Raw genomic sequence first — 26217 nt, forward strand, 5'->3', positions numbered from 1 at the left:
CTAGAAAGAGTCATCTCCAAACACACCAGCGCATTCACACCGGAGAGAAACCTTATCAATGCTCAGAGTGTGGGAAGAGCTTTACACGACAGAGCAATCTACAGATACACCAGCGCTTTCACACGGGCGGGAAACCATATTACTGTTCAGGCTGTGGAATGAGTTATTTGAGACTGAGGGATCTCCAAGAACACCAGCGCATTCACACAGGAGAGAAACCGTATCAGTGCTCGGAGTGTGGGAAGAGTTTTACTAGAGAGAGGAATTTCCAAAGACACCAGCGCATTCACACTGGAATGAAAATGCATCAGTGCTCGGAGTGTGGGAAGAGTTTTACCAGACAGAATCATCTCCAGGAACACCAGCGCATTCACACTAAAGATAAACTATATTCCTGTTCAGAGTGCGGGAGTCATTTTATGAGACTGAGGTATCTCCAAGAACACCAGTGTATTCCCATAGAGGAGATGCCCTATTAGAGCTTAGTGTGATGGAAGTGTTTCAAAGCTGAGGACCACCAGCGCCTTCACTCCAGTACCACCACAGTACCATAGAGTGCGCCTTCAGACATTGGGTTTAAAGAGACATATCTTTGGCATCAAAATATGGCCAAAGTTTTGAGAACCAAAAAATCAAACAATCCAGGAGAGGACTGTTATTAATATTAAGAATTTTAAAAACAAGTTTGTAACCAGAATAGTTACAGTTCCCCGCAGCCAAAGCTTGACTAGATCCTGACATCAAAACAGGGACAAACCGAAAAATGCGTGAATCGTTTGAACTGATACAGAATTGAGAAAGAGAAACACGCAACTGAGAAAAAGTGCAGAAAACATACTCGCTTGTTAAGTCGTAACGTTAAGTTTCACGACTCTGTGAAACGTCATTTCTGGGTCCAACGGCCTCTCAGTTTGGCCAACAGTGATTTTACTGATAGATTTAGTGACTTTTAAAGACCCTCTTAAAAACAAAAACAACAAAACTAGCCCCAAATCTAGCGACTTTCTGTTCAAATCTTACGGCGCTTGTTCACGTCTTATGAAGTGTATGACACCGGACTGAAGGCTGGATTTGACCCAGAAACTGCGAAACATCACGCGTAGCTTCACACTTCACAAGTGGATTATTTACGTCTAAAATACAAAATGGAAGACTAAATAGGAATATTCTGTTTACAAGCCTGCTTTTAAAATTAATATTAATAACAGCCCTCTCCTTAAATTTTTTTTGTTTATGGTTTCTGCTTTTTATTTCTCAAAACATTTGGCCCTATTTTGACGCAGTTACATTTAAAGCGTATTTAATTTTGTGAAGAACTCAGGGTCTGCCCTTAACCCAAACATTAAAGGATGGCTTATACGTCTGCACCTGCATACCTGCACTTCATCAGTGACTTTATTAGTGTCCATAGTGAGAGATACTGGGTGTGTGAAATTGTCCACAGGTGAGTTTGTGAGTGACAGAGTGTATGACAGATACTCTGATGAACTGGTGTAATAACTGCTGTTAATTTGTCATTGTACAATGTACAACAAAATGTGTCTTCTGCATTAAACCCATCTTTGGTAGTGAACACACACACACACACTATTGCACTAGGGGCTGTGAACACACACCAGGAGCAGCAGGCAGGCAGCCAGCACCAAGGAGGAAGACGGTGCTGTTCCTTCACCTCCACCGCCCCCAGATTTCCAGCCGGTCGTGGGAATCAAACCAATGACCTTTGAGTCCTAAGCCATCTTCTCTAACCATTACACCACCGCTGCCCTGTGGACAGCTCCAGAGATCCGCACGACGCAGAGTGGAGATGGAGGTGTGCATGTCGGTCCGTAGATTGTGCAGGTGTATAAACACACCTGTACTCTTGGGTTTGACCACCTTTTATAGACTATTTGTGTTTAACATCTGACAAAGACAGTGAGAACTACTTAAACTCTCAGCAGTCGTGTTTCACTCAGTGCAGGAACGGAGCTTGAACGTAGTATTTTTGTGAGTCTTTAGTGTAATGGAAATGTTTATATGTCTCTGTTGAAAGACCCTGTCTGCTTGTTTCTTCTGTATTTTCATTTCTAACCGTCATCAGAACTCAGAAACTAAGAGCATTCCAGGTCAGTGCTTTATCAGATCAAAACATTTAGCCCTAACCTTAGTCCTTGTTTATCAGACTGGGGCGTCTCTAAGGAAACTAATCTTGCAGAAGCTTAGAGTGATTATCTTATGGCTATGAAGTATAAACTACCTTCATAAACTCTGTGAAAACATCTTTGTCCACATTCATAGTGCTCTGTGCTATTGTGTGTTGACCACCTTAAGGTTAATAAACTACTTTGATTGTAAATGCTCTGTTAGATTTCAATTCTTAATACTTTTTTCTCCACCACAATTAGATCATTGTTTCTTGACGGTAATGAAATCTATAACACAACTTCGTTTTTTCATGGAAAATAAGAACACAGAGAGCTGTGTGTTCTTTCTATTATCTCTGTTTAAGTCAGTGATTTCTTATAAAACAGACCTCAGTCCCTCCGTTGTGATCTGAAATCCGGGTTAAGAAAGTTCTGTGGAGGAGTACTTTGTTGCATTAAAAGTTTCTTTTTTTTTTTTTATTTCATACACACCTGTTTATGGACATACCCTGATCATACACAGCATTACCAGGGTTGTGGATGCTCATGGCTCACTGATGTGTGAGGGGTATAAAGGCTGCCCCATCTGGTCAAAACCAACAGAAGAGCCAGAAGATTTAATGCAGCTCTGATAGAACGTCCTGCCCATTGATTGGATGCAGTGTGAACAAAAATATCCAGTGATTTACAGTTTCAACAATGACTTTACCAATGTCTGTGCTTCTGTTTATTTTCAGAAGAACATTTCACCTAAAGCTTTTTAAAGGGGGAGTGTGCAGAGATATGAGTGACTGTGTGAAACTGTCCAGATATATGAGTGACTTACGGTGTCCAGGAAAGAGCAAACGCACTGTAAAAAAACAACTAGCTGCAAAAGCACAACACATCCATCAAAACACCTGGGCTTCATTTAAAAAATGTGATGCACTAATGCTTAGGTGCTGTTCTGGTGTTTGATGTGATGCTACAGGAATCACGAGTGTAATCTGTTGCACCGGTGCTGCTTGGTGACGTGCGTGCACTCGAACTGAGTGTGATTCTGACGGGCTTTTGTTCTGTATTTTCAGGAGTGCAGCAGCTCTGAGGGTCGTCCAGAAAACCTTTGTTGTGTTGTGACTGGATTTGCAGTGTTTTTGAACCTGCATCACATTTAAGATGAAGCCCAGGTGTCGTCGTTTTGATGGATGTGTTTTGTGCTTTTGCAGTTTGCTTGGGCTTTCCCAGCCACCGTAGTGACTGGGTGAGTGTTAAATCATCCACAGGTGTGAGTGACTTGGTGACTGTCTGTCCAGGGTGTGTTCCTGTCCTGCAGCCTCTGATTCCAGACAGGCTCTGGACCCACCCTCACCCTGATGTAGCGTTTACAGATTTCGAAGATCATTTTGTTGATTATGAACTATTAAATATGCAACTATGTTCCCCTTCATCAGGGCTGTGGTACTCTCATTTCTAGGTTTGATCGGCTTTGATTTCTCCCGTGAGCCATGTTTGTATCTATGGCAGTTCTGATTTTCCTGGTGATCTTTAGTTTCTATGGCGAGAGACTCTGGTTGCTAAGGCGATCCACTACAGATTCCATTGTGATCCATTCCAATGTGAGTAAAGGCGGCGATTCTCCAGAATCCAGTTCATGAACTCACTGACCAGAACATAAACTCCGGGTTTCTTCGGCTGACCACATCCCACTCCAAAAGATGTCACACCCACCAGCACCCAGTGGCCTGCTTCTTCACACATCAGCGGACCACCAGAGTCACCCTAACACAGACACACACAGTTACAGCTCATTTATTTTAAAAACGGTAAATAAACAAATCATGTTTTGTATAACCACTTCCCCAACTCCTCTTTGTTTCAGAACAAAGAACAATCTAGAGCAGTAAATCCGAACACGGAAGAAAATCAGGCACAAATCATCATTTTTAAATTTTTTTACATAAAATTAACCCTTTAAAAATGCTGAATTGTTATCAAACTGCTGAAGACTAATGGGGAAAAAACAGCTAAATGTGTTTAAGGCTGTGAAATCACCATTAAATATCTCTGTAATGTGGTAGCTCACCCAGGGGTGGATTGAAACAGGGCGAGCCATCAACAGAGCACTAGAGAAATAGGCCTCAAGTGCAGAGACACACACAAACAACCCTAACTCTGGAAGTTAGGAACACTGAGACTAAATGAAACATGAGAGGAAAACTTAAGATATCTGGGGAAAACTGATCAGCTCAAAACTGAGCAAAAGAAAACAAAGGCAAGAGAGCTTCCCAAAACAAAAGGGAGGGACAAGATGAGACAAAAGAAATTAAAAATAGAACACAACTTATTTCTAATTATTTATTTATACTAAAAACAGTAAAGAAAAGAAAATATTGAATCCCAAGAGAAAAACCAGAGAGAAAGCTCTGGTGGTGGAAAAGAAGATAGAGAAAGACCCAGGAGAAAACTCAAGAGCCTTTACCAAATTACCAGCCAGGCTTGGACAGCACTCTGAAAAGAGAACCCCCAAGACTGCGCACTGAGGTGTGTGTTGGCTTCCCTTAAGTAGGAGGAGCCCAGGTGGAACCAATTGCCCCAAATTAAGGGTGTCTCTGTCTCCCTCTAGTGACTGGGGGTGCCTTAGCAGGCAGCCTCGCCCCAGCCCCAGGCAGACCACTTACAATCGAGATATTAAAGAGATATATAAATATCTGCACCTTACAGGAGTCTATTCCTCCGTCAGCGTAACCCGCACACAGCATGTTCTTGGTGATGTTGTACTCCACCAGCCACTGGTCACACACAGAGTTGTCGAGGAGAGGAACCACAGCCTGCTGCAGGACATCGGCCACTGCCCCTACAACGGATTAAACACAGGATAAAAAGAGGCTTCTCCATCATATACACACATGCAGATCTCAAATTACACACCCTGGCCACTTCACTGGAAACACACAATGTGTACATACACACGCTGGCCACTTTATTGGAAACCCCTACCTCATAATTATACACCTTTTAACACACCCTACATCCTTAGAAATTCCCACCTTTTACTGTGGAATAGTAATTGTGTCTTTTAGCTCAGAAAAGTGCCAAACTAAGGTGAATAAAGATGATTTTAGTAATTGATTATAACATTTATCTATACCTCCTTCAGATATTCTCCCCCACCCAGTGATCACACATCTCCTCCCGGGTTCGAACCTCTGCTCAGGGTGAGGTAAACAGATCGGCTGGATAAAGTCTGTAAAATATATCAAATAACATTCAGATTTCTTCCTTTACAAAACACTTCAGGTGTTATGTTTAAACATGCATCCTCCGGGTGACTGTCTGTGAGGAGTGTGGTGTGTTCTCCCTGTGTCTGTGTGGGTTTCCTCCGGGTGACTGTCTGTGAGGAGTGTGGTGTGTTCCCCCTGTGTCTGTGTGGGTTTCCTCTGGGTGACTGTCTGTGAGGAGTGTGGTGTGTTCCCCCTGTGTCTGTGTGGGTTTCCTCTGGGTGACTGTCTGTGAGGAGTGTGGTGTGTTCTCCCTGTGTCTGCGTGGGTTTCCTCCGGGTGACTGTCTGTGAGGAGTGTGGTGTGTTCTCTCTGTGTCTGTGTGGGTTTCCTCCGGGTGACTGTCTGTGAGGAGTGTGGTGTGTTCCCCCTGTGTCTGTGTGGGTTTCCTCTGGGTGACTGTCTGTGAGGAGTGTGGTGTGTTCTCCCTGTGTCTGCGTGGGTTTCCTCCGGGTGACTGTCTGTGAGGAGTGTGGTGTGTTCCCCCTGTGTCTGTGTGGGTTTCCTCTGGGTGACTGTCTGTGAGGAGTGTGGTGTGTTCTCCCTGTGTCTGTGTGGGTTTCCTCCGGGTGACTGTCTGTGAGGAGTGTGGTGTGTTCTTCTTGTGTCTGTGTGTGTTTCCTTCGGGTGACTGTCTGTGATGAGTGTGGTGTGTTCTCTCTGTGTCTGCGTGCGTTTCCTCCGGGTGACTGTCTGTGAGGAGTGTGGTGTGTTCTCTCTGTGTCTGCGTGCGTTTCCTTCGGGTGACTGTCTGTGAGGAGTGTGGTGTGTTCTCTCTGTGTCTGCGTGCGTTTCCTCCGGGTGACTGTCTGTGATGAGTGTGGTGTGTTCTCTCTGTGTCTGCGTGCGTTTCCTTCGGGTGACTGTCTGTGAGGAGTGTGGTGTGTTCTCTCTGTGTCTGTGTGGGTTTCCTCTGGGTGACTGTCTGTGAGGAGTGTGGTGTGTTCTCTCTGTGTCTGTGTGGGTTTTCTTCGGGTGACTGTCTGTGAGGAGTGTGGTGTGTTCTCCCTGTGTCTGCGTGAGTTTCCTCCGGGTGACTGTCTGTGAGGAGTGTGGTGTGTTCTCCCTGTGTCTGCGTGAGTTTCCTCCGGGTGACTGTCTGTGAGGAGTGTGGTGTGTTCTCTCTGTGTCTGTGTGGGTTTTCTTCGGGTGAATGTCTGTGAGGAGTGTGGTGTGTTCCCCCTGTGTCTGTGTGAGTTGCCTCCGGGTGACTGTCTGTGAGGAGTGTGGTGTGTTCTCTCTGTGTCTGCGTGCGTTTCCTCCGGGTGACTGTGAGGAGTGTGGTGTGTTCTCCCTGTGTCTGCGTGAGTTTCCTCCAGGTGACTGTCTGTGAGGAGTGTGGTGTGTTCTTCCTGTGTCTGTGTGTGTTTCCTTCGGGTGACTGTCTGTGAGGAGTGTGGTGTGTTCTTCCTGTGTCTGTGTGTGTTTCCTTCGGGTGACTGTCTGTGAGGAGTGTGGTGTGTTCTCTCTGTGTCTGTGTGGGTTTCCTCCGGGTGACTGTCTGTGAGGAGTGTGGTGTGTTCTTCTTGTGTCTGTGTGTGTTTCCTCCGGGTGACTGTCTGTGAGGAGTGTGGTGTGTTCTTCCTGTGTCTGTGTGTGTTTCCTTCGGGTGACTGTCTGTGAGGAGTGTGGTGTGTTCTCTCTGTGTCTGTGTGGGTTTTCTTCGGGTGACTGTCTGTGAGGAGTGTGGTGTGTTCTCCCTGTGTCTGTGTGGGTTTCCTCCGGGTGACTGTCTGTGTGGTGTGTGGTGTGTTCTTCTTGTGTCTGTGTGTGTTTCCTCTGGGTGACTGTCTGTGAGGAGTGTGGTGTGTTCTCTCTGTGTCTGTGTGGGTTTTCTTCGGGTGACTGTCTGTGAGGAGTGTGGTGTGTTCTCCCTGTGTCTGCGTGAGTTTCCTCCGGGTGACTGTCTGTGAGGAGTGTGGTGTGTTCTCCCTGTGTCTGCGTGAGTTTCCTCCGGGTGACTGTCTGTGAGGAGTGTGGTGTGTTCTCTCTGTGTCTGTGTGGGTTTTCTTCGGGTGACTGTCTGTGAGGAGTGTGGTGTGTTCCCCCTGTGTCTGTGTGAGTTGCCTCCGGGTGACTGTCTGTGATGAGTGTGGTGTGTTCTCTCTGTGTCTGCGTGCGTTTCCTCCGGGTGACTGTGAGGAGTGTGGTGTGTTCTCCCTGTGTCTGCGTGCGTTTCCTCCAGGTGACTGTCTGTGAGGAGTGTGGTGTGTTCTTCCTGTGTCTGTGTGTGTTTCCTTCGGGTGACTGTCTGTGAGGAGTGTGGTGTGTTCTTCCTGTGTCTGTGTGTGTTACCTTCGGGTGACTGTCTGTGAGGAGTGTGGTGTGTTCTTCCTGTGTCTGTGTGTGTTTCCTTCGGGTGACTGTCTGTGAGGAGTGTGGTGTGTTCTCTCTGTGTCTGTGTGGGTTTCCTCCGGGTGACTGTCTGTGAGGAGTGTGGTGTGTTCTTCTTGTGTCTGTGTGTGTTTCCTCCGGGTGACTGTCTGTGAGGAGTGTGGTGTGTTCTTCCTGTGTCTGTGTGTGTTTCCTTCGGGTGACTGTCTGTGAGGAGTGTGGTGTGTTCTCTCTGTGTCTGTGTGGGTTTTCTTCGGGTGACTGTCTGTGAGGAGTGTGGTGTGTTCTCCCTGTGTCTGTGTGGGTTTCCTCCGGGTGACTGTCTGTGTGGTGTGTGGTGTGTTCTTCTTGTGTCTGTGTGTGTTTCCTCCGGGTGACTGTCTGTGAGGAGTGTGGTGTGTTCTTCCTGTGTCTGTGTGTGTTTCCTTCGGGTGACTGTCTGTGAGGAGTGTGGTGTGTTCTCTCTGTGTCTGTGTGGGTTTTCTTCGGGTGACTGTCTGTGAGGAGTGTGGTGTGTTCTCCCTGTGTCTGTGTGGGTTTCCTCCGGGTGACTGTCTGTGAGGAGTGTGGTGTGTTCTCCCTGTGTCTGCGTGAGTTTCCTCCGGGTGACTGTCTGTGAGGAGTGTGGTGTGTTCTTCCTGTGTCTGTGTGTGTTTCCTTCGGGTGACTGTCTGTGAGGAGTGTGGTGTGTTCTCTCTGTGTCTGTGTGGGTTTTCTTCGGGTGACTGTCTGTGAGGAGTGTGGTGTGTTCTCCCTGTGTCTGTGTGGGTTTCCTCCGGGTGACTGTCTGTGTGGTGTGTTCTCCCTGTGTCTGCATGGGTTTCCTCCAGGTGACTGTCTGTGAGGAGTGTGGTGTGTTCTTCTTGTGTCTGTGTGTGTTTCCTTCGGGTGACTGTCTGTGATGAGTGTGGTGTGTTCTCCCTGTGTCTGCGTGGGTTTCCTCCGGGTGACTGTCTGTGAGGAGTGTGGTGTGTTCCCCCTGTGTCTGTGTGGGTTTCCTCCGGGTGACTGTTTGTGAGGACTGTGGTGTGTTCCCCCTGTGTCTGTATGAGTTTACTCCGCGTGACTGTCTGTGATGAGTGTGGTGTGTTCTCTCTGTGTCTGCGTGCGTTTCTTCCGGGTGACTGTGAGGAGTGTGGTGTGTTCTCCCTGTGTCTGTGTGTGTTTCCTTCGGGTGACTGTCTGTGAGGAGTGTGGTGTGTTCTTCCTGTGTCTGTGTGAGTTTCCTCCAGGTGACTGTCTGTGAGGAGTGTGGTGTGTTCCCCCTGTGTCTGTGTGTGTTTCCTTCGGGTGACTGTCTGTGAGGACTGTGGTGTGTTCTTCCTGTGTCTGTGTTGGTTTCCTCCAGGTGACTGTCTGTGAGGAGTGTGGTGTGTTCTTCCTGTGTCTGTGTGTGTTTCCTTCGGGTGACTGTCTGTGAGGAGGGTGGTGTGTTCTTCCTGTGTCTGTGTTGGTTTCCTCTAGGTGACTGTCTGTGAGGAGTGTGGTGTGTTCTTCCTGTGTCTGTGTGTGTTTCCTTCGGGTGACTGTCTGTGAGGAGTGTGGTGTGTTCTCTTTGTGTCTGTGTGGGTTTCCTCCGGGTGACTGTCTGTGAGGAGTGTGGTGTGTTCTCTCTGTGTCTGTGTGGGTTTCCTCCGGGTGACTGTCTGTGAGGAGTGTGGTGTGTTCTCTCTGTGTCTGTGTGGGTTTCCTCCGGGTGACTGTCTGTGAGGAGTGTGGTGTGTTCTCTCTGTGTCTGTGTGGGTTTCCTCCGGGTGACTGTCTGTGAGGAGTGTGGTGTGTTCTTCTTGTGTCTGTGTGTGTTTCCTTCGGGTGACTGTCTGTGAGGAGTGTGGTGTGTTCTCTCTGTGTCTGTGTGGGTTTTCTTCGGGTGACTGTCTGTGAGGAGTGTGGTGTGTTCTCTCTGTGTCTGTGTGGGTTTTCTTCGGGTGACTGTCTGTGAGGAGTGTGGTGTGTTCTCTCTGTGTCTGCGTGAGTTTCCTCCGGGTGACTGTCTGTGAGGAGTGTGGTGTGTTCTCCCTGTGTCTGCGTGAGTTTCCTCCGGGTGACTGTCTGTGAGGAGTGTGGTGTGTTCTCTCTGTGTCTGTGTGGGTTTTCTTCGGGTGACTGTCTGTGAGGAGTGTGGTGTGTTCCCCCTGTGTCTGTGTGAGTTGCCTCCGGTGACTGTCTGTGATGAGTGTGGTGTGTTCTCTCTGTGTCTGCGTGCGTTTCCTCCGGGTGACTGTGAGGAGTGTGGTGTGTTCTCCCTGTGTCTGTATGAGTTTCCTCCGCGTGACTGTCTGTGATGAGTGTGGTGTGTTCTCTCTGTGTCTGCGTGCGTTTCTTCCGGGTGACTGTGAGGAGTGTGGTGTGTTCTCCCTGTGTCTGTGTGTGTTTCCTTCGGGTGACTGTCTGTGAGGAGTGTGGTGTGTTCTTCCTGTGTCTGCGTGGGTTTCCTCCGGGTGACTGTCTGTGAGGAGTGTGGTGTGTTCTCTCTGTGTCTGTGTGGGTTTCCTCCGGGTGACTGTCTGTGAGGAGTGTGGTGTGTTCCCCCTGTGTCTGTGTGGGTTTCCTCTGGGTGACTGTCTGTGAGGAGTGTGGTGTGTTCTCCCTGTGTCTGCGTGGGTTTCCTCCGGGTGACTGTCTGTGAGGAGTGTGGTGTGTTCCCCCTGTGTCTGTGTGGGTTTCCTCTGGGTGACTGTCTGTGAGGAGTGTGGTGTGTTCTCCCTGTGTCTGTGTGGGTTTCCTCCGGGTGACTGTCTGTGAGGAGTGTGGTGTGTTCTTCTTGTGTCTGTGTGTGTTTCCTTCGGGTGACTGTCTGTGATGAGTGTGGTGTGTTCTCTCTGTGTCTGCGTGCGTTTCCTCCGGGTGACTGTCTGTGAGGAGTGTGGTGTGTTCTCTCTGTGTCTGCGTGCGTTTCCTTCGGGTGACTGTCTGTGAGGAGTGTGGTGTGTTCTCTCTGTGTCTGCGTGCGTTTCCTCCGGGTGACTGTCTGTGATGAGTGTGGTGTGTTCTCTCTGTGTCTGCGTGCGTTTCCTTCGGGTGACTGTCTGTGAGGAGTGTGGTGTGTTCTCTCTGTGTCTGTGTGGGTTTCCTCTGGGTGACTGTCTGTGAGGAGTGTGGTGTGTTCTCTCTGTGTCTGTGTGGGTTTTCTTCGGGTGACTGTCTGTGAGGAGTGTGGTGTGTTCTCCCTGTGTCTGCGTGAGTTTCCTCCGGGTGACTGTCTGTGAGGAGTGTGGTGTGTTCTCCCTGTGTCTGCGTGAGTTTCCTCCGGGTGACTGTCTGTGAGGAGTGTGGTGTGTTCTCTCTGTGTCTGTGTGGGTTTTCTTCGGGTGAATGTCTGTGAGGAGTGTGGTGTGTTCCCCCTGTGTCTGTGTGAGTTGCCTCCGGGTGACTGTCTGTGAGGAGTGTGGTGTGTTCTCTCTGTGTCTGCGTGCGTTTCCTCCGGGTGACTGTGAGGAGTGTGGTGTGTTCTCCCTGTGTCTGCGTGAGTTTCCTCCAGGTGACTGTCTGTGAGGAGTGTGGTGTGTTCTTCCTGTGTCTGTGTGTGTTTCCTTCGGGTGACTGTCTGTGAGGAGTGTGGTGTGTTCTTCCTGTGTCTGTGTGTGTTTCCTTCGGGTGACTGTCTGTGAGGAGTGTGGTGTGTTCTCTCTGTGTCTGTGTGGGTTTCCTCCGGGTGACTGTCTGTGAGGAGTGTGGTGTGTTCTTCTTGTGTCTGTGTGTGTTTCCTCCGGGTGACTGTCTGTGAGGAGTGTGGTGTGTTCTTCCTGTGTCTGTGTGTGTTTCCTTCGGGTGACTGTCTGTGAGGAGTGTGGTGTGTTCTCTCTGTGTCTGTGTGGGTTTTCTTCGGGTGACTGTCTGTGAGGAGTGTGGTGTGTTCTCCCTGTGTCTGTGTGGGTTTCCTCCGGGTGACTGTCTGTGTGGTGTGTGGTGTGTTCTTCTTGTGTCTGTGTGTGTTTCCTCTGGGTGACTGTCTGTGAGGAGTGTGGTGTGTTCTCCCTGTGTCTGTGTGGGTTTTCTTCGGGTGACTGTCTGTGAGGAGTGTGGTGTGTTCTCCCTGTGTCTGCGTGAGTTTCCTCCGGGTGACTGTCTGTGAGGAGTGTGGTGTGTTCTCCCTGTGTCTGCGTGAGTTTCCTCCGGGTGACTGTCTGTGAGGAGTGTGGTGTGTTCTCTCTGTGTCTGTGTGGGTTTTCTTCGGGTGACTGTCTGTGAGGAGTGTGGTGTGTTCCCCCTGTGTCTGTGTGAGTTGCCTCCGGGTGACTGTCTGTGATGAGTGTGGTGTGTTCTCTCTGTGTCTGCGTGCGTTTCCTCCGGGTGACTGTGAGGAGTGTGGTGTGTTCTCCCTGTGTCTGCGTGCGTTTCCTCCAGGTGACTGTCTGTGAGGAGTGTGGTGTGTTCTTCCTGTGTCTGTGTGTGTTTCCTTCGGGTGACTGTCTGTGAGGAGTGTGGTGTGTTCTTCCTGTGTCTGTGTGTGTTTCCTTCGGGTGACTGTCTGTGAGGAGTGTGGTGTGTTCTTCCTGTGTCTGTGTGTGTTTCCTTCGGGTGACTGTCTGTGAGGAGTGTGGTGTGTTCTCTCTGTGTCTGTGTGGGTTTCCTCCGGGTGACTGTCTGTGAGGAGTGTGGTGTGTTCTTCTTGTGTCTGTGTGTGTTTCCTCCGGGTGACTGTCTGTGAGGAGTGTGGTGTGTTCTTCCTGTGTCTGTGTGTGTTTCCTTCGGGTGACTGCCTGTGAGGAGTGTGGTGTGTTCTCTCTGTGTCTGTGTGGGTTTTCTTCGGGTGACTGTCTGTGAGGAGTGTGGTGTGTTCTCCCTGTGTCTGTGTGGGTTTCCTCCGGGTGACTGTCTGTGTGGTGTGTGGTGTGTTCTTCTTGTGTCTGTGTGTGTTTCCTCCGGGTGACTGTCTGTGAGGAGTGTGGTGTGTTCTTCCTGTGTCTGTGTGTGTTTCCTTCGGGTGACTGTCTGTGAGGAGTGTGGTGTGTTCTCTCTGTGTCTGTGTGGGTTTTCTTCGGGTGACTGTCTGTGAGGAGTGTGGTGTGTTCTCCCTGTGTCTGTGTGGGTTTCCTCCGGGTGACTGTCTGTGAGGAGTGTGGTGTGTTCTCCCTGTGTCTGCGTGAGTTTCCTCCGGGTGACTGTCTGTGAGGAGTGTGGTGTGTTCTTCCTGTGTCTGTGTGTGTTTCCTTCGGGTGACTGTCTGTGAGGAGTGTGGTGTGTTCTCTCTGTGTCTGTGTGGGTTTTCTTCGGGTGACTGTCTGTGAGGAGTGTGGTGTGTTCTCCCTGTGTCTGTGTGGGTTTCCTCCGGGTGACTGTCTGTGTGGTGTGTTCTCCCTGTGTCTGCATGGGTTTCCTCCAGGTGACTGTCTGTGAGGAGTGTGGTGTGTTCTTCTTGTGTCTGTGTGTGTTTCCTTCGGGTGACTGTCTGTGATGAGTGTGGTGTGTTCTCCCTGTGTCTGCGTGGGTTTCCTCCGGGTGACTGTCTGTGAGGAGTGTGGTGTGTTCCCCCTGTGTCTGTGTGGGTTTCCTCCGGGTGACTGTTTGTGAGGACTGTGGTGTGTTCCCCCTGTGTCTGTATGAGTTTACTCCGCGTGACTGTCTGTGATGAGTGTGGTGTGTTCTCTCTGTGTCTGCGTGCGTTTCTTCCGGGTGACTGTGAGGAGTGTGGTGTGTTCTCCCTGTGTCTGTGTGTGTTTCCTTCGGGTGACTGTCTGTGAGGAGTGTGGTGTGTTCTTCCTGTGTCTGTGTGAGTTTCCTCCAGGTGACTGTCTGTGAGGAGTGTGGTGTGTTCCCCCTGTGTCTGTGTGTGTTTCCTTCGGGTGACTGTCTGTGAGGACTGTGGTGTGTTCTTCCTGTGTCTGTGTTGGTTTCCTCCAGGTGACTGTCTGTGAGGAGTGTGGTGTGTTCTTCCTGTGTCTGTGTGTGTTTCCTTCGGGTGACTGTCTGTGAGGAGGGTGGTGTGTTCTTCCTGTGTCTGTGTTGGTTTCCTCTAGGTGACTGTCTGTGAGGAGTGTGGTGTGTTCTTCCTGTGTCTGTGTGTGTTTCCTTCGGGTGACTGTCTGTGAGGAGTGTGGTGTGTTCTCTTTGTGTCTGTGTGGGTTTCCTCCGGGTGACTGTCTGTGAGGAGTGTGGTGTGTTCTCTCTGTGTCTGTGTGGGTTTCCTCCGGGTGACTGTCTGTGAGGAGTGTGGTGTGTTCTCTCTGTGTCTGTGTGGGTTTCCTCCGGGTGACTGTCTGTGAGGAGTGTGGTGTGTTCTCTCTGTGTCTGTGTGGGTTTCCTCCGGGTGACTGTCTGTGAGGAGTGTGGTGTGTTCTTCTTGTGTCTGTGTGTGTTTCCTTCGGGTGACTGTCTGTGAGGAGTGTGGTGTGTTCTCTCTGTGTCTGTGTGGGTTTTCTTCGGGTGACTGTCTGTGAGGAGTGTGGTGTGTTCTCTCTGTGTCTGTGTGGGTTTTCTTCGGGTGACTGTCTGTGAGGAGTGTGGTGTGTTCTCTCTGTGTCTGCGTGAGTTTCCTCCGGGTGACTGTCTGTGAGGAGTGTGGTGTGTTCTCCCTGTGTCTGCGTGAGTTTCCTCCGGGTGACTGTCTGTGAGGAGTGTGGTGTGTTCTCTCTGTGTCTGTGTGGGTTTTCTTCGGGTGACTGTCTGTGAGGAGTGTGGTGTGTTCCCCCTGTGTCTGTGTGAGTTGCCTCCGGTGACTGTCTGTGATGAGTGTGGTGTGTTCTCTCTGTGTCTGCGTGCGTTTCCTCCGGGTGACTGTCTGTGAGGAGTGTGGTGTGTTCTTCCTGTGTCTGTGTGTGTTTCCTTCGGGTGACTGTCTGTGAGGAGTGTGGTGTGTTCTCCCTGTGTCTGCGTGAGTTTCCTCCGGGTGACTGTCTGTGAGGAGTGTGGTGTGTTCTTCCTGTGTCTGTGTGTGTTTCCTTCGGGTGACTGTCTGTGAGGAGTGTGGTGTGTTCTCTCTGTGTCTGTGTGGGTTTCCTCCGGGTGACTGTCTGTGAGGAGTGTGGTGTGTTCTTCTTGTGTCTGTGTGTGTTTCCTCCGGGTGACTGTCTGTGAGGAGTGTGGTGTGTTCTTCCTGTGTCTGTGTGTGTTTCCTTCGGGTGACTGTCTGTGAGGAGTGTGGTGTGTTCTCTCTGTGTCTGTGTGGGTTTTCTTCGGGTGACTGTCTGTGAGGAGTGTGGTGTGTTCTCCCTGTGTCTGTGTGGGTTTCCTCCGGGTGACTGTCTGTGTGGTGTGTTCTCCCTGTGTCTGCATGGGTTTCCTCCAGGTGACTGTCTGTGAGGAGTGTGGTGTGTTCTCCCTGTGTCTGCGTGGGTTTCCTCCGGGTGACTGTTTGTGAGGACTGTGGTGTGTTCCCCCTGTGTCTGTATGAGTTTCCTCCGCGTGACTGTCTGTGATGAGTGTGGTGTGTTCTCTCTGTGTCTGCGTGCGTTTCTTCCGGGTGACTGTGAGGAGTGTGGTGTGTTCTCCCTGTGTCTGTGTGTGTTTCCTTCGGGTGACTGTCTGTGAGGAGTGTGGTGTGTTCTTCCTGTGTCTGTGTGAGTTTCCTCCAGGTGACTGTCTGTGAGGAGTGTGGTGTGTTCTTCCTGTGTCTGTGTGTGTTTCCTTCGGGTGACTGTCTGTGAGGAGTGTGGTGTGTTCTTCCTGTGTCTGTGTTGGTTTCCTCCAGGTGACTGTATGTGAGGAGGGTGATGTGTTCTTCCTGTGTCTGTGTTGGTTTCCTCTAGGTGACTGTCTGTGAGGAGTGTGGTGTGTTCTTCCTGTGTCTGTGTGTGTTTCCTTCGGGTGACTGTCTGTGAGGAGTGTGGTGTGTTCTCTTTGTGTCTGTGTGGGTTTCCTCCGGGTGACTGTCTGTGAGGAGTGTGGTGTGTTCTCTCTGTGTCTGTGTGGGTTTCCTCCGGGTGACTGTCTGTGAGGAGTGTGGTGTGTTCTCTCTGTGTCTGTGTGGGTTTCCTCCGGGTGACTGTCTGTGAGGAGTGTGGTGTGTTCTCTCTGTGTCTGTGTGGGTTTCCTCCGGGTGACTGTCTGTGAGGAGTGTGGTGTGTTCTTCTTGTGTCTGTGTGTGTTTCCTTCGGGTGACTGTCTGTGATGAGTGTGGTGTGTTCTACCTGTGTCTGCGTGGGTTTCCTCCGGGTGACTGTCTGTGAGGAGTGTGGTGTGTTCCCCCTGTGTCTGTGTGAGTTTCCTCCGGGTGACTGTCTGTGATGAGTGTGGTGTGTTCTCTCTGTGTCTGCGTGCGTTTCCTCCGGGTGACTGTGAGGAGTGTGGTGTGTTCTCCCTGTGTCTGCGTGAGTTTCCTCCAGGTGACTGTCTGTGAGGAGTGTGGTGTGTTCTCCCTGTGTCTGCGTGAGTTTCCTCCAGGTGACTGTCTGTGAGGAGTGTGGTGTGTTCTTCCTGTGTCTGTGTGTGTTTCCTTCGGGTGACTGTCTGTGAGGAGTGTGGTGTGTTCTCTCTGTGTCTGTGTGGGTTTCCTCCGGGTGACTGTCTGTGAGGAGTGTGGTGTGTTCTCCCTGTGTCTGCATGGGTTTCCTCCAGGTGACTGTCTGTGAGGAGTGTGGTGTGTTCTTCCTGTGTCTGTGTGTGTTACCTTCGGGTGACTGTCTGTGAGGAGTGTGGTGTGTTCTCTCTGTGTCTGTGTGGGTTTCCTCCAGGTGACTGTCTGTGAGGAGTGTGGTGTGTTCTCCCTGTGTCTGTGTGGGTTTCCTCCGGGTGACTGTCTGTGAGGAGTGTGGTGTGTTCTCTCTGTGTCTGTGTGGGTTTCCTCCGGGTGACTGTCTGTGAGGAGTGTGGTGTGTTCTCCCTGTGTCTGCATGGGTTTCCTCCAGGTGACTGTCTGTGAGGAGTATGGTGTGTTCTCCCTGTGTCTGCGTGGGTTTCCTCCAGGTGACTGTCTGTGAGGAGTGTGGTGTGTTCTCCCTGTGTCTGCGTGAGTTTCCTCCAGGTGACTGTCTGTGAGGAGTGTGGTGTGTTCTCCATGTGTCTGTGTGTGTTTCCTTCGGGTGCTCCGGATTCCTCCCAACAGTAATGACATAACGAATCTTAAACTCACCAAAAAAGAAATGAATAAAGACAGACTCAAAGCACTGACCAGTGAAGTAGACCTTGGTGTGTAAGTGTATGAGGGCGATGTCGGAGTCTTTGGTCCATCTGTTGTAGTGTGAGTTCATCAGGACCCTTTCGACTCGATGATTCTGTCGTTCTGAAGTGTCCAGTTCGTACTGAGCATGAACTCCTACCACTACCACCCAGTTGGACAGCTGCACGTTCCTCCTATCAGGATAAATAAAAGACCACCTTAAGACACCACACAAACACCCTATCACTCATGCTTGTGGACCATTTCTCACACACACACACACACACCCTATCATTCACGCCCGTGGACCAAAACGCTCCGGCTGTGTGGTCAGAGCTAAGTGGTGTGTAATGTGCGTGTTTTTGTTCGTTCCTCACCCGAACATACAGTGCGCGGCGGTGATCACCCACTCCCTGTCGATTAAAGCTCCTCCACACACGTGTCGTCCAATCCACTTCAGAGAAACTGTCCACGGCCAAGCTCCTCTCTCAGCGTCCACTCCTCCTACCACTCTCCCTGAATTCTCCCTCTCTTTCTCTCTCTCACTTTCTCTGTTCTCTCCACCTTCTCCTTCTCTTCCTTTATTCTCTTTCTCCTCTTTATTATCTCCATCATCACTCTCTCTGTTCTTTCCATCTTCTATCCTCCACAGATCTCCATACGTCCAGCTGGAGTTTGGCTCCACCTTAACTTTCCGGGTTCCACATGCTGTAACATGAGTGTGAGTTACACCACTTTAAAGGAGGAATACATGACATTTACCACAAAAAAGCAGCCAACATTATTACTTGTGTAATATGTGATTATTTATTATTCTTTCATTTATATTAATATATATATACTTCATACTTCAGCCCACTAGGTGTCAGTATAACAGCTGTTTTATTACATTAATGAGCCTCAGGAGCGCAGGGACGAGCACCAAGGAACAAGACTGATCCACCACTTCTCTAACTACCTAACCCTTACTGGAACACTGGACAGATAAACGCTCTGGAGCAGAAGACAAACTGTCTAGATCTGTCACATCAGCTGAGAGATGCTCACAGTAACTAGTGACATGAGTGAAATAATTGGGCAACCCCCATCCAGAGTGAGAGTGAGGCCTTCTGAGCTCTCAATGACACCCAGCATTAGAGAGCAGAGGCATCACTGGGGCTCTCCTGACATAAGGCCAATGCTTAGACCGCTGCACCTCTCAGGAGACCCTTGCTTTAATCTTAAGACTATTATATTCAGCACGGTACATGAAACAGGAATCGTTTCCTGACATTGATTAAGACACAGCATTCTGAACTGTGATTTCCCATTGAAACCTGGTCAAAAGTACATTTTTATTGGTTGATTATATATAAATATCAACTAAGTTTCAATCACTGTTTATTTGTTGAATATAACATTGGGACAAAAAGTAAATGGTAGGAAAATATTATTCTCACTTACGTTGGTTGTCACAGTGCAGTGAAACGACTTTTCCACTTGGGCATTTCTCACTTAAAAAAATGTAAAAATATATATATCTCAAAGTGTTCAAAAAAGGCAACATATTAGAGTTTTGACAGGTATCAATTTATTTAAAGCTACTAACACATGGTGCAATTTGCTGGGCATTTCTCTGCTGAAGCCCAGTCACTACCAGAGACCTGGGGGAGACGGCGTCCCCTGTGTTAAAGGGACAGTGAGGACTGGCTACAGTTTATAACCAAAAGGACACAGCATTGTGTAAAAAGTCCGTAATAATGTGTGACCCTGACTGGTTTAGACCTCTATGCAGTTGTTTAAAATCAGTGATGTGTTATGGATTCCACAAATAATAAACCATCTAAAGATAAAGCCTAAGATTAGCTCCTCCCCCTTTTCTCTCAAAAAAACCCCCAACCCATAACTATCATTTCAAAAGACACTGACTCAGTCGTTCTGCACACACTCTGTACATTTTTAATAATTAGAGACATGTTCAGTGCTTTGTAATCTAAAATATTCATTCATTCATTTTCTGTAACTGCTTCCCAGTTCAGGGCCGTGGTTATTTAATTACACATTTAAATATATATAAAAAACATACATTAGATACAGATTTGTGCTTCCAGCAATAATGTTTATCTGCAGAAAGACAATGAAATACATTCTCCCTGTAAACACACTTAAAGCACACACACAACTTTCTGGAAATACTTATTATACATTTAAAAGAATAAGTTATTTACCTGGGCTTTAAATCCAGAGAGTTGTCAGCAGTTAAACTGACCGACACGAAGGGGGCGTCCCCCTCAGTCACGGAGGAGAATGAAGCATTTCCTGACCTGGATTTAACAACGAACACTGTTAATAAAACATCTACACACAATTTTACACTCCATACTGTAATCGTGTGGATTTCCCTAAAAACAGAAACGTAGGGTGTGTCTACTGTCCCCTGCATGAGCAGCTGAGGACCTTTCACAGCTGTAAAATACGTTTTTACAAGGAAAATTAAATAAGTCATTTTTACAATCAAAATAAAAAAATGATTTGTGAATATTCATTCATTATCTGTAATCACGTATCCAGTTCAGGGTCAAAGTGGGTCCAGGCGGGAACACACCCTGGAGGGGGCGCCAGTCCTTCACTGGGCGACTCACACTCACACATTTCCTCACACACTCACACCTACGGACACTTCTGAGTCTCCAATCCACCTACCAACGTCTGCTTTTTTTTCAATTAAAATCTTACAGGGGGCTGCTTTTGACCCGGGGGCGAGACATTACACACCCCTGCTCTAAACCTGCCCTGCTGCTAAAAAATGCAGCTCCACAGAGTGGGTACAACACAAGGTGGGAGCTATGATTAAATTAAGCTAAGTACAGATTCTAAGTACAGACTCCTCCAAGCCACTAGATGTCAGTATAATGGCTGTATGATAAAGTGAAGAAGACTGAATGCTGCTATACACTAAAATGAAGCATTGTTTCAATCAGTGATTATTCCCACATTGGTTTACAACTGAACACAAATGTATTTATTAAATCTGTTTATTGGACTTTACATATATAACAATACTGCACTTATATATGACATAGTACAAATATAGAAAACACTAATTAAATATAGAAAAAACTAAAATCTAACTAGTTACTTGATTTTATTTTAATAAAATGAGATTTACCAACATTTTTTAATCAGCCAACACAACTTCCATAAACGTTTATGAAATGAACATAACAGAGAGAAATGATGGTGCAGAATGTTGAGTTAATAAAGAGTTAACTCTGTAGGAATCACAGAAATTGATCAGTTTACTCAGGTTTTCGTAGAGCTCAGTAACACTGAGATCAATAAGTGATCAAACAAATGATGGCATCATGAAAGATTGCTATAAAAATGTATTTTTAATGAAAGAATAAATAAATATTCCTTCACAAACCCGAATAAATTAATAATACATTTTATTTATTTGCATAATACTAAATTATATAGTATTAACTGAGCATTTTAGAGGATCATATCGAGTTGTGTGAGCATGTTGACTTTCTTAAAAATTCCTGAAAGATGAAACCTTGCTTAATACATTTTACATTAAACTTATGAAATGAATAAAATGAATTTACTCACAGAAGTGATGCTTATTAAGGTCTGAGAAACTATTAGGCAAGTGGTCTTAATGTTTTGGCTCACCCTTTGTGATCAGAGTTCTCACCTGTGTCCCAGGTAGTGACAGAAGAAGCTGGAGAAGTTTGAGCTCCAGTCCCCAGCACAGGTCGAGTAGAGAGTGTCCTGGATCCTAAGCTTTAATCTCTGAGCTCCCGTCTCATTCACCGACTTTAAATACACTGAGAGACATCAAAGAGTCACACATCAGACACAGTTAACTCCACTGCAGACCTTTTATTCTCTTAGACTACAGTAATACTTCTAAACAATGCATTCTGATTCTGCTCCGCTTCTGACGTCAAGTGCAGAGACTTTAGAATGGCTCCGCCCCCTCGTCTGAGTCTGTCCAATCACAGCGCCGGACCCGTGTTTATGTGAGAGCGCAAAGACGAGGTTAAATTCAGCAAAACAGACACAACGAGCGCGGAGAAATAAGAGCACTGAGTAAAAACGGAGAAGAAAGAGAACAGAGTGAAAACGGCTAAAAACCAGAGCTTCTGCCCCTCGCTCCTCACTGCTGTGCAATCGGGGTCGGGGTGAACAGCGAGCGGCTCATTATCATTTAAAGGAACAGGGCTGTTTGTTTGGGCAGTCTGTACTGTCCTCTGGCATATGGGGCTGTCCAGAGACAGCAGCAGGGTAAAAAGAGATGGTGATTGATATCACTAGTTTCATAGGAAGTGGACATCAGTGGAGTTGTCTGTGATTGGTCGTGGTCCTCATGCGACTCACCCAGAGGATACTGGGAGTAGGAGTTCCTGTGTTGTTCAGCAGTGGAAGCAGAAGACTGTATGACAGGGTGAATTCAGCTAAAGCGCTGGAAATGTAGACAAATTTTGGGGTGAAAATTTAGGCAAAATAATAATAATCTAGTGACATCACTACGCAGCTTCCACACTGATACACCTTTCCGTCTCAGGGTGCTGCAGGTTCCACAGGACTGTCCTACTGAGGACCCGCTGTCTGAGGCTGTGGCCCAGGATTTGAGACATAGCTTTCTTCGTAGTGATACATGTTTTTGCCTTGTGACTAACCTGACCTTCATTTAAAAATATTAACATTTCCTACACCTCAGTCAGACACTGACATTATAATCCACGTCCACTCACCACAGTCAGCTTCATCCGAAGAATCTGGACAGTTCACCACACCGTCACACACACTGGAGCTGGACACACACTCTCCTGACCTGCACTGATACTGAGCGCTCTCACACGGATCTGTAAGAAATGTATATCCAATTACGAAAAATCCAATCACCGTCAGAACAAACCTCCATATCTCCAGAGTGTTTTTTACTGTTCCCACTGTTCCATTCATAAAGAAATTAAAAATTATTATAAAAACAGCTGCTGATTCAAAAGGTTATAATCTAGTTTATAAAATTATATTATTTGGACAGTGAATGTAATTAGTGTGAAGGAAAAGTCAGGTCATGTGGAGCGATCTGAGTCTGTCCCTCACCTGGGCGACCGAGGTTGACTCCTGTGCTAAAATTGGCAAGAAATCCTCTGTTGTTGTCAGTCAAGTCAGAGTTAAAATACACCGTCATCAGAGAGGAGGAGGAGAAGAGGTCGGGAAAAACACGGACTCCGGTTAAGACTCCTTAAACACACAAAATAATCCAGTGACACTTTGCAAGTACAACACATCGTCTGGATTAACGTCAGTGTGTACATTACATTTAAGGCCATTTCGAGATAAATTTTTGATAGAAAGCTTTAGTTTTAGTTGCATTCTAAAGTCTTTCTGTAATATTATATTTTGTTGTTAATTTCAGAAATATCTTAATGATTTTAATTTTAGCTTTGACCCATTTTATTGAAACAGAACTGTACTCCATCACACTCTTCATGATGTGGCTGCTTTAAAACTGATTTGAGTCACAGACCCAGTAAAATAGAATGAGGGCCAACTCCGTCTCGAACCTCGACCAGATCATGTGCAGCTTCCAGAGCAAAGTCTTGGAAATGAAGCTGGATATTCTCCCCTTCTCCAGCGTGAAGAATCCATAAACCTCAACAAAACACAAACAACACAAATGAGCCTGAGTGTGATATTTTACACTTACAGATAGAGTTATTATAATTATATACTGATCTACTCATCGGGGCAGACTTGGTCTAATGGTTAGAGACGCCAGGGGTGGATGCCTACCGTTCTGGTGTGTGTTCACAGCCCCTAGTGCACTAGTGTGTGTGTGTGTGTTCACAGCCCCTAGTGCACTAGTGTGTGTTTGTGTTCACAGCCCTTAGTGCAATAGTGTGTTTGTGTGTGTGTGTGTTCACAGCCCCTAGTGCACTAGTGTGTGTTTGTGTTCACAGCCCTTAGTGCAATAGTGTGTTTGTGTGTGTGTGTTCACAGCCCCTAGTGCACTAGTGTGTGTTTGTGTTCACAGCCCTTAGTGCAATAGTGTGTTTGTGTGTGTGTGTGTTCACAGCCCCTAGTGCACTAGTGTGAGTGTGTGCTCACAGCCCCTAGTGCACTAGTGTGTGTGTGTCTGTGTGTGTGTTCACAGCCCCTAGTGCACTAGTGTGTGTGTGTCTGTGTGTGTGCTCACAGCCCCTAGTGCACTAGTGTGTGTTTGTGTTCACAGCCCTTAGTGCAATAGTGTGTTTGTGTGTGTGTGTGTGTTCACAGCCCCTAGTGCACTAGTGTGAGTGTGTGCTCACAGCCCCTAGTGCACTAGTGTGTGTGTGTCTGTGTGTGTGTTCACAGCCCCTAGTGCACTAGTGTGTGTGCTCACAGCCCCTAGTGCACTAGTGTGTGTGTGTGTATTCAATGCCCCTAGTGCACTAGTGTGTGTGTGTGTGTATGTGTGCATGCACTGCCCCTAGTGCACTAGTGTGTGTGTGTGTGTGTGTTCACTGCCACAGATGGGTTAAATGAGGAATATTGTTGTATGTTGTACAATGATAAATAATTGCACATTACATGACATCATCAAATGACATGTTGGAGAAAAGCATTTTAAATAATATTAAGACTTAATATGGCATTTTTTTCCAGTTTTCAATGTACAGTATTAATTATCGTACATTTAACCTTTAATACATCGTACCTCTCATGGGATAATGACTCAAACCTTTTTCAGTCCCTAAATGTATCCGTTTACGCTCCAAAGAGGAGGGGACCAACATGCTGCGGCCCTGATTAATACGGGTTTATTACAGAGTAATTATTCATTTAAATTTACACTTACATTAACACAAAAAGAAGTGACACTGTTTGCAACATTTGGGCAGCCAATCTGCCCCATTACACTCCCTTCAGCCTTAACACACTCAACCATTCATTCACACACTTCCCTCACAGTCCCTATCAGCACGTGTTTAACCTCCTGGGCACTAGGTGTCAGTATAATAGCGTGTTCACATTGTGAAGAGGAATCATGTGAAATAAAGGACTGGTTACTTCTTTAAAAGTAAACTGTGTTACAGTCAGTGAATAAACAGTGAGTGTGAGTTAAAAAGGGCAGAAGTGGGTGTGTCAGTTATATTCTGTTCTATTATTGATGTTTTACAGGATGCAGGATACTCACAGGAAGCGTTGTGTCCGTATCCGTGAGGATAGTTTGGAGAACTGAAGGTGGAGTTTTCTTGATAAAGATCAAAAGGTCCCCCGCAATCAGCTGAAAAACATCAACAGACAAAATACCTATTTATACATTAATATATATATATATTTACATAGTTGTTAAAGTTTCTATACATTTATGTGTATGTTTATGTTTATAATTTCATTTAAACCCATTCCTAAGATAAATACCGTCGCTGTCCAATTAAAAACACGTGTCTCTGTGTTTGTGGATGTTTAATTTACTGCATCATCTGAACACAACAGCTCGTGTGAATATTTCATGACGAATGACCAATAGAAACACTCTGAAGTCACTCTGAATAACATCCTTTTACATTGACTTCCACTGAAAGTTAAGAAGGTTTTTCCCTTCTCATGTGAAGTTACTATTTTGGGAGAAACATGTTTTTAATTGGACAGTGGCTATATAGAGTGTTACTGGTGGAAAAATGGTTAATAGCTTAATATCTGTCAAAGTAACCAAAATATTTAAAGGGAAATGTAAAACCAATCTGTGTGTCCATCTAGCCCACATTTCATAGTGTGTGTGTGTGTGTGTGTATGTGTGTGTGTGTTTGTGTGTGTGTTTCTAAAAGAAAAGTGATAATAAGAGTTCATGTACTAGCTATTGGAGGAGGAGTTGTGGGAGGTGGAACCGGAGTGGGTTCTGGATAAGGATGTTCTCCACATGCTCCAGATTTCATGACAATGTCATCAAGTGCAACATCATTCCTCAGGCCTCCGTTCTTCCTCGCTTCAAAAACAATCTGAAATGAATACAAAATAAAGGTCAATCTCTCTCTCTCTCTCCTTCTCTGTCCCTTTATTTCTCCCTCGTTCTTTGTCTCCATCTGTGTCAGTCTCTCTCTCTCTGTCTCTCTTTCTCACTCTGTCTGTGCCTCTGTGTTTCTCTCTGTTTCTTTTTTGTCTAAAAGTCTACATCAAGAGAAGAGTTTTTCTGACCCTTTGCTCGTCTGTGGTGTTTACAGTAATCTGGCCGTAATTCCAGTTGTCTCCGTAGTTTCCGTCTTTCTGGAAAATAACGGAGCTAAGTGAACCCCGCTCAGTCATCACCATCAGCCGGAAAACATCCGCTCCGTACATGTGATACCTTTACACACAAACGTACACAATTTCACACACAGACACATCCATGAACAGATGCAAGCAGCAAAGCAGTGAACACAGCCGTAAACACAGAGAAAACCTCACAAAAGCATTTTAGAAGTAAATAAAATCATCATTTATTTAAAACTACTTCATAGGAAAAAAAAAATTAATTCCATATGTAACTTAAAACCTTGTGAAGAAATGAGAAATCTTATCCTTTTAGCAAAATAAAACTAAATTATGTAAAAACCTCATAAAGTATGAAATTTGTTAATACACTAACACTTTAATTAAAAAAGAGTGAGTAAATGTACAGCTTTAAAAGACTGCACTAGACGACAGTAAAAATGATTCACCAGAAGGACAGACACACTTCTCCGGGGCCTGCAGCGAGGGGGAGGCTGTAGATCCGGAAAATCTTTAACCAGTTTCCTGGACTGCTCGGGGTTACGATGTAGAACCCTGTGGGGACATTTCAATATTAATGAATGCTGTAAATAATTAAAAAATGTAAATATATAATAATACAATCTTCACAGTAGTGATACCTATTTAATACAGTCTCATAAATAATCACTCTAACACCTGTAATATCTCTGTAATCTGTAATAGTCTGGGACACATTTCTGTGACGTGATACACAGTGGAGAGGGATGGGGTTTTTCTGTGTGAAAGATTAATGTAGATTAGAAACATTATGAGACAAAATCTTCCCAGTGTTGTTTGGCTTCTTCTTTTTTTATTTTTGCTGTGTGTGTGTGTGTGTGTGTGTGTGTGTGTGTTTGGGAAGCGTGTCTGGTTTCCCGGCGGAGCAGTAGGTCTGGTGTGTGGGAGGATGGCAGGAATGTGGGGGCAATGGCAGGTGACGGCTCTAAACTGCAGTAACACCTTCATATTTAACACACTCTGTAGATAATTGGACAGCTCTGTAGCATCTGTCTACAGCTGTACACAGATAAGACTCTGGGTTAAAGTGTGTGTGTGTGTGTGTGTAACCTTGTTTATAGAGGCAACTTTTCTGCAGTTTAGAGACTGGTTATTAGACGGCTCCAGACACTTGGCTTTACAAAAGAAAAAAGCAAAACAATTTTCTACTGTTCTATGTCTTCAGTAATTGGAAGTAAACACATTTGGAAGAAGA

General features: G+C 46.7%; 1 protein-coding gene across 1 annotated transcript in view; it reads right to left on the reverse strand.

Moving 5' to 3' along the window:
* Window positions 1-2662: 2662 nt before the first annotated feature.
* Window positions 2663-26217, reverse strand: part of tmprss15 (transmembrane serine protease 15) — a 31364-nt gene continuing 7809 nt past the window's right edge. Inside the window, exons 10-25 of the mRNA XM_066646321.1 lie at window positions 25433-25538; window positions 24930-25077; window positions 24589-24733; window positions 23929-24018; window positions 22279-22404; window positions 21852-21992; window positions 21497-21607; window positions 20434-20566; window positions 18962-19057; window positions 18198-18247; window positions 17405-17462; window positions 17132-17299; window positions 16767-16948; window positions 5254-5349; window positions 4820-4959; window positions 2663-3884 (exon numbers count right to left, since the gene is read on the reverse strand). Coding sequence (XP_066502418.1) covers window positions 3693-3884; window positions 4820-4959; window positions 5254-5349; window positions 16767-16948; window positions 17132-17299; window positions 17405-17462; window positions 18198-18247; window positions 18962-19057; window positions 20434-20566; window positions 21497-21607; window positions 21852-21992; window positions 22279-22404; window positions 23929-24018; window positions 24589-24733; window positions 24930-25077; window positions 25433-25538 — 1982 coding nt within the window. The 3' untranslated portion in view covers window positions 2663-3692. The remainder of the gene's footprint in view (window positions 3885-4819; window positions 4960-5253; window positions 5350-16766; window positions 16949-17131; window positions 17300-17404; window positions 17463-18197; window positions 18248-18961; window positions 19058-20433; window positions 20567-21496; window positions 21608-21851; window positions 21993-22278; window positions 22405-23928; window positions 24019-24588; window positions 24734-24929; window positions 25078-25432; window positions 25539-26217) is intronic.

This window comes from Hoplias malabaricus, chromosome 15 (genome assembly GCF_029633855.1).
Source record: "Hoplias malabaricus isolate fHopMal1 chromosome 15, fHopMal1.hap1, whole genome shotgun sequence".
Taxonomy (NCBI): domain Eukaryota; kingdom Metazoa; phylum Chordata; class Actinopteri; order Characiformes; family Erythrinidae; genus Hoplias; species Hoplias malabaricus.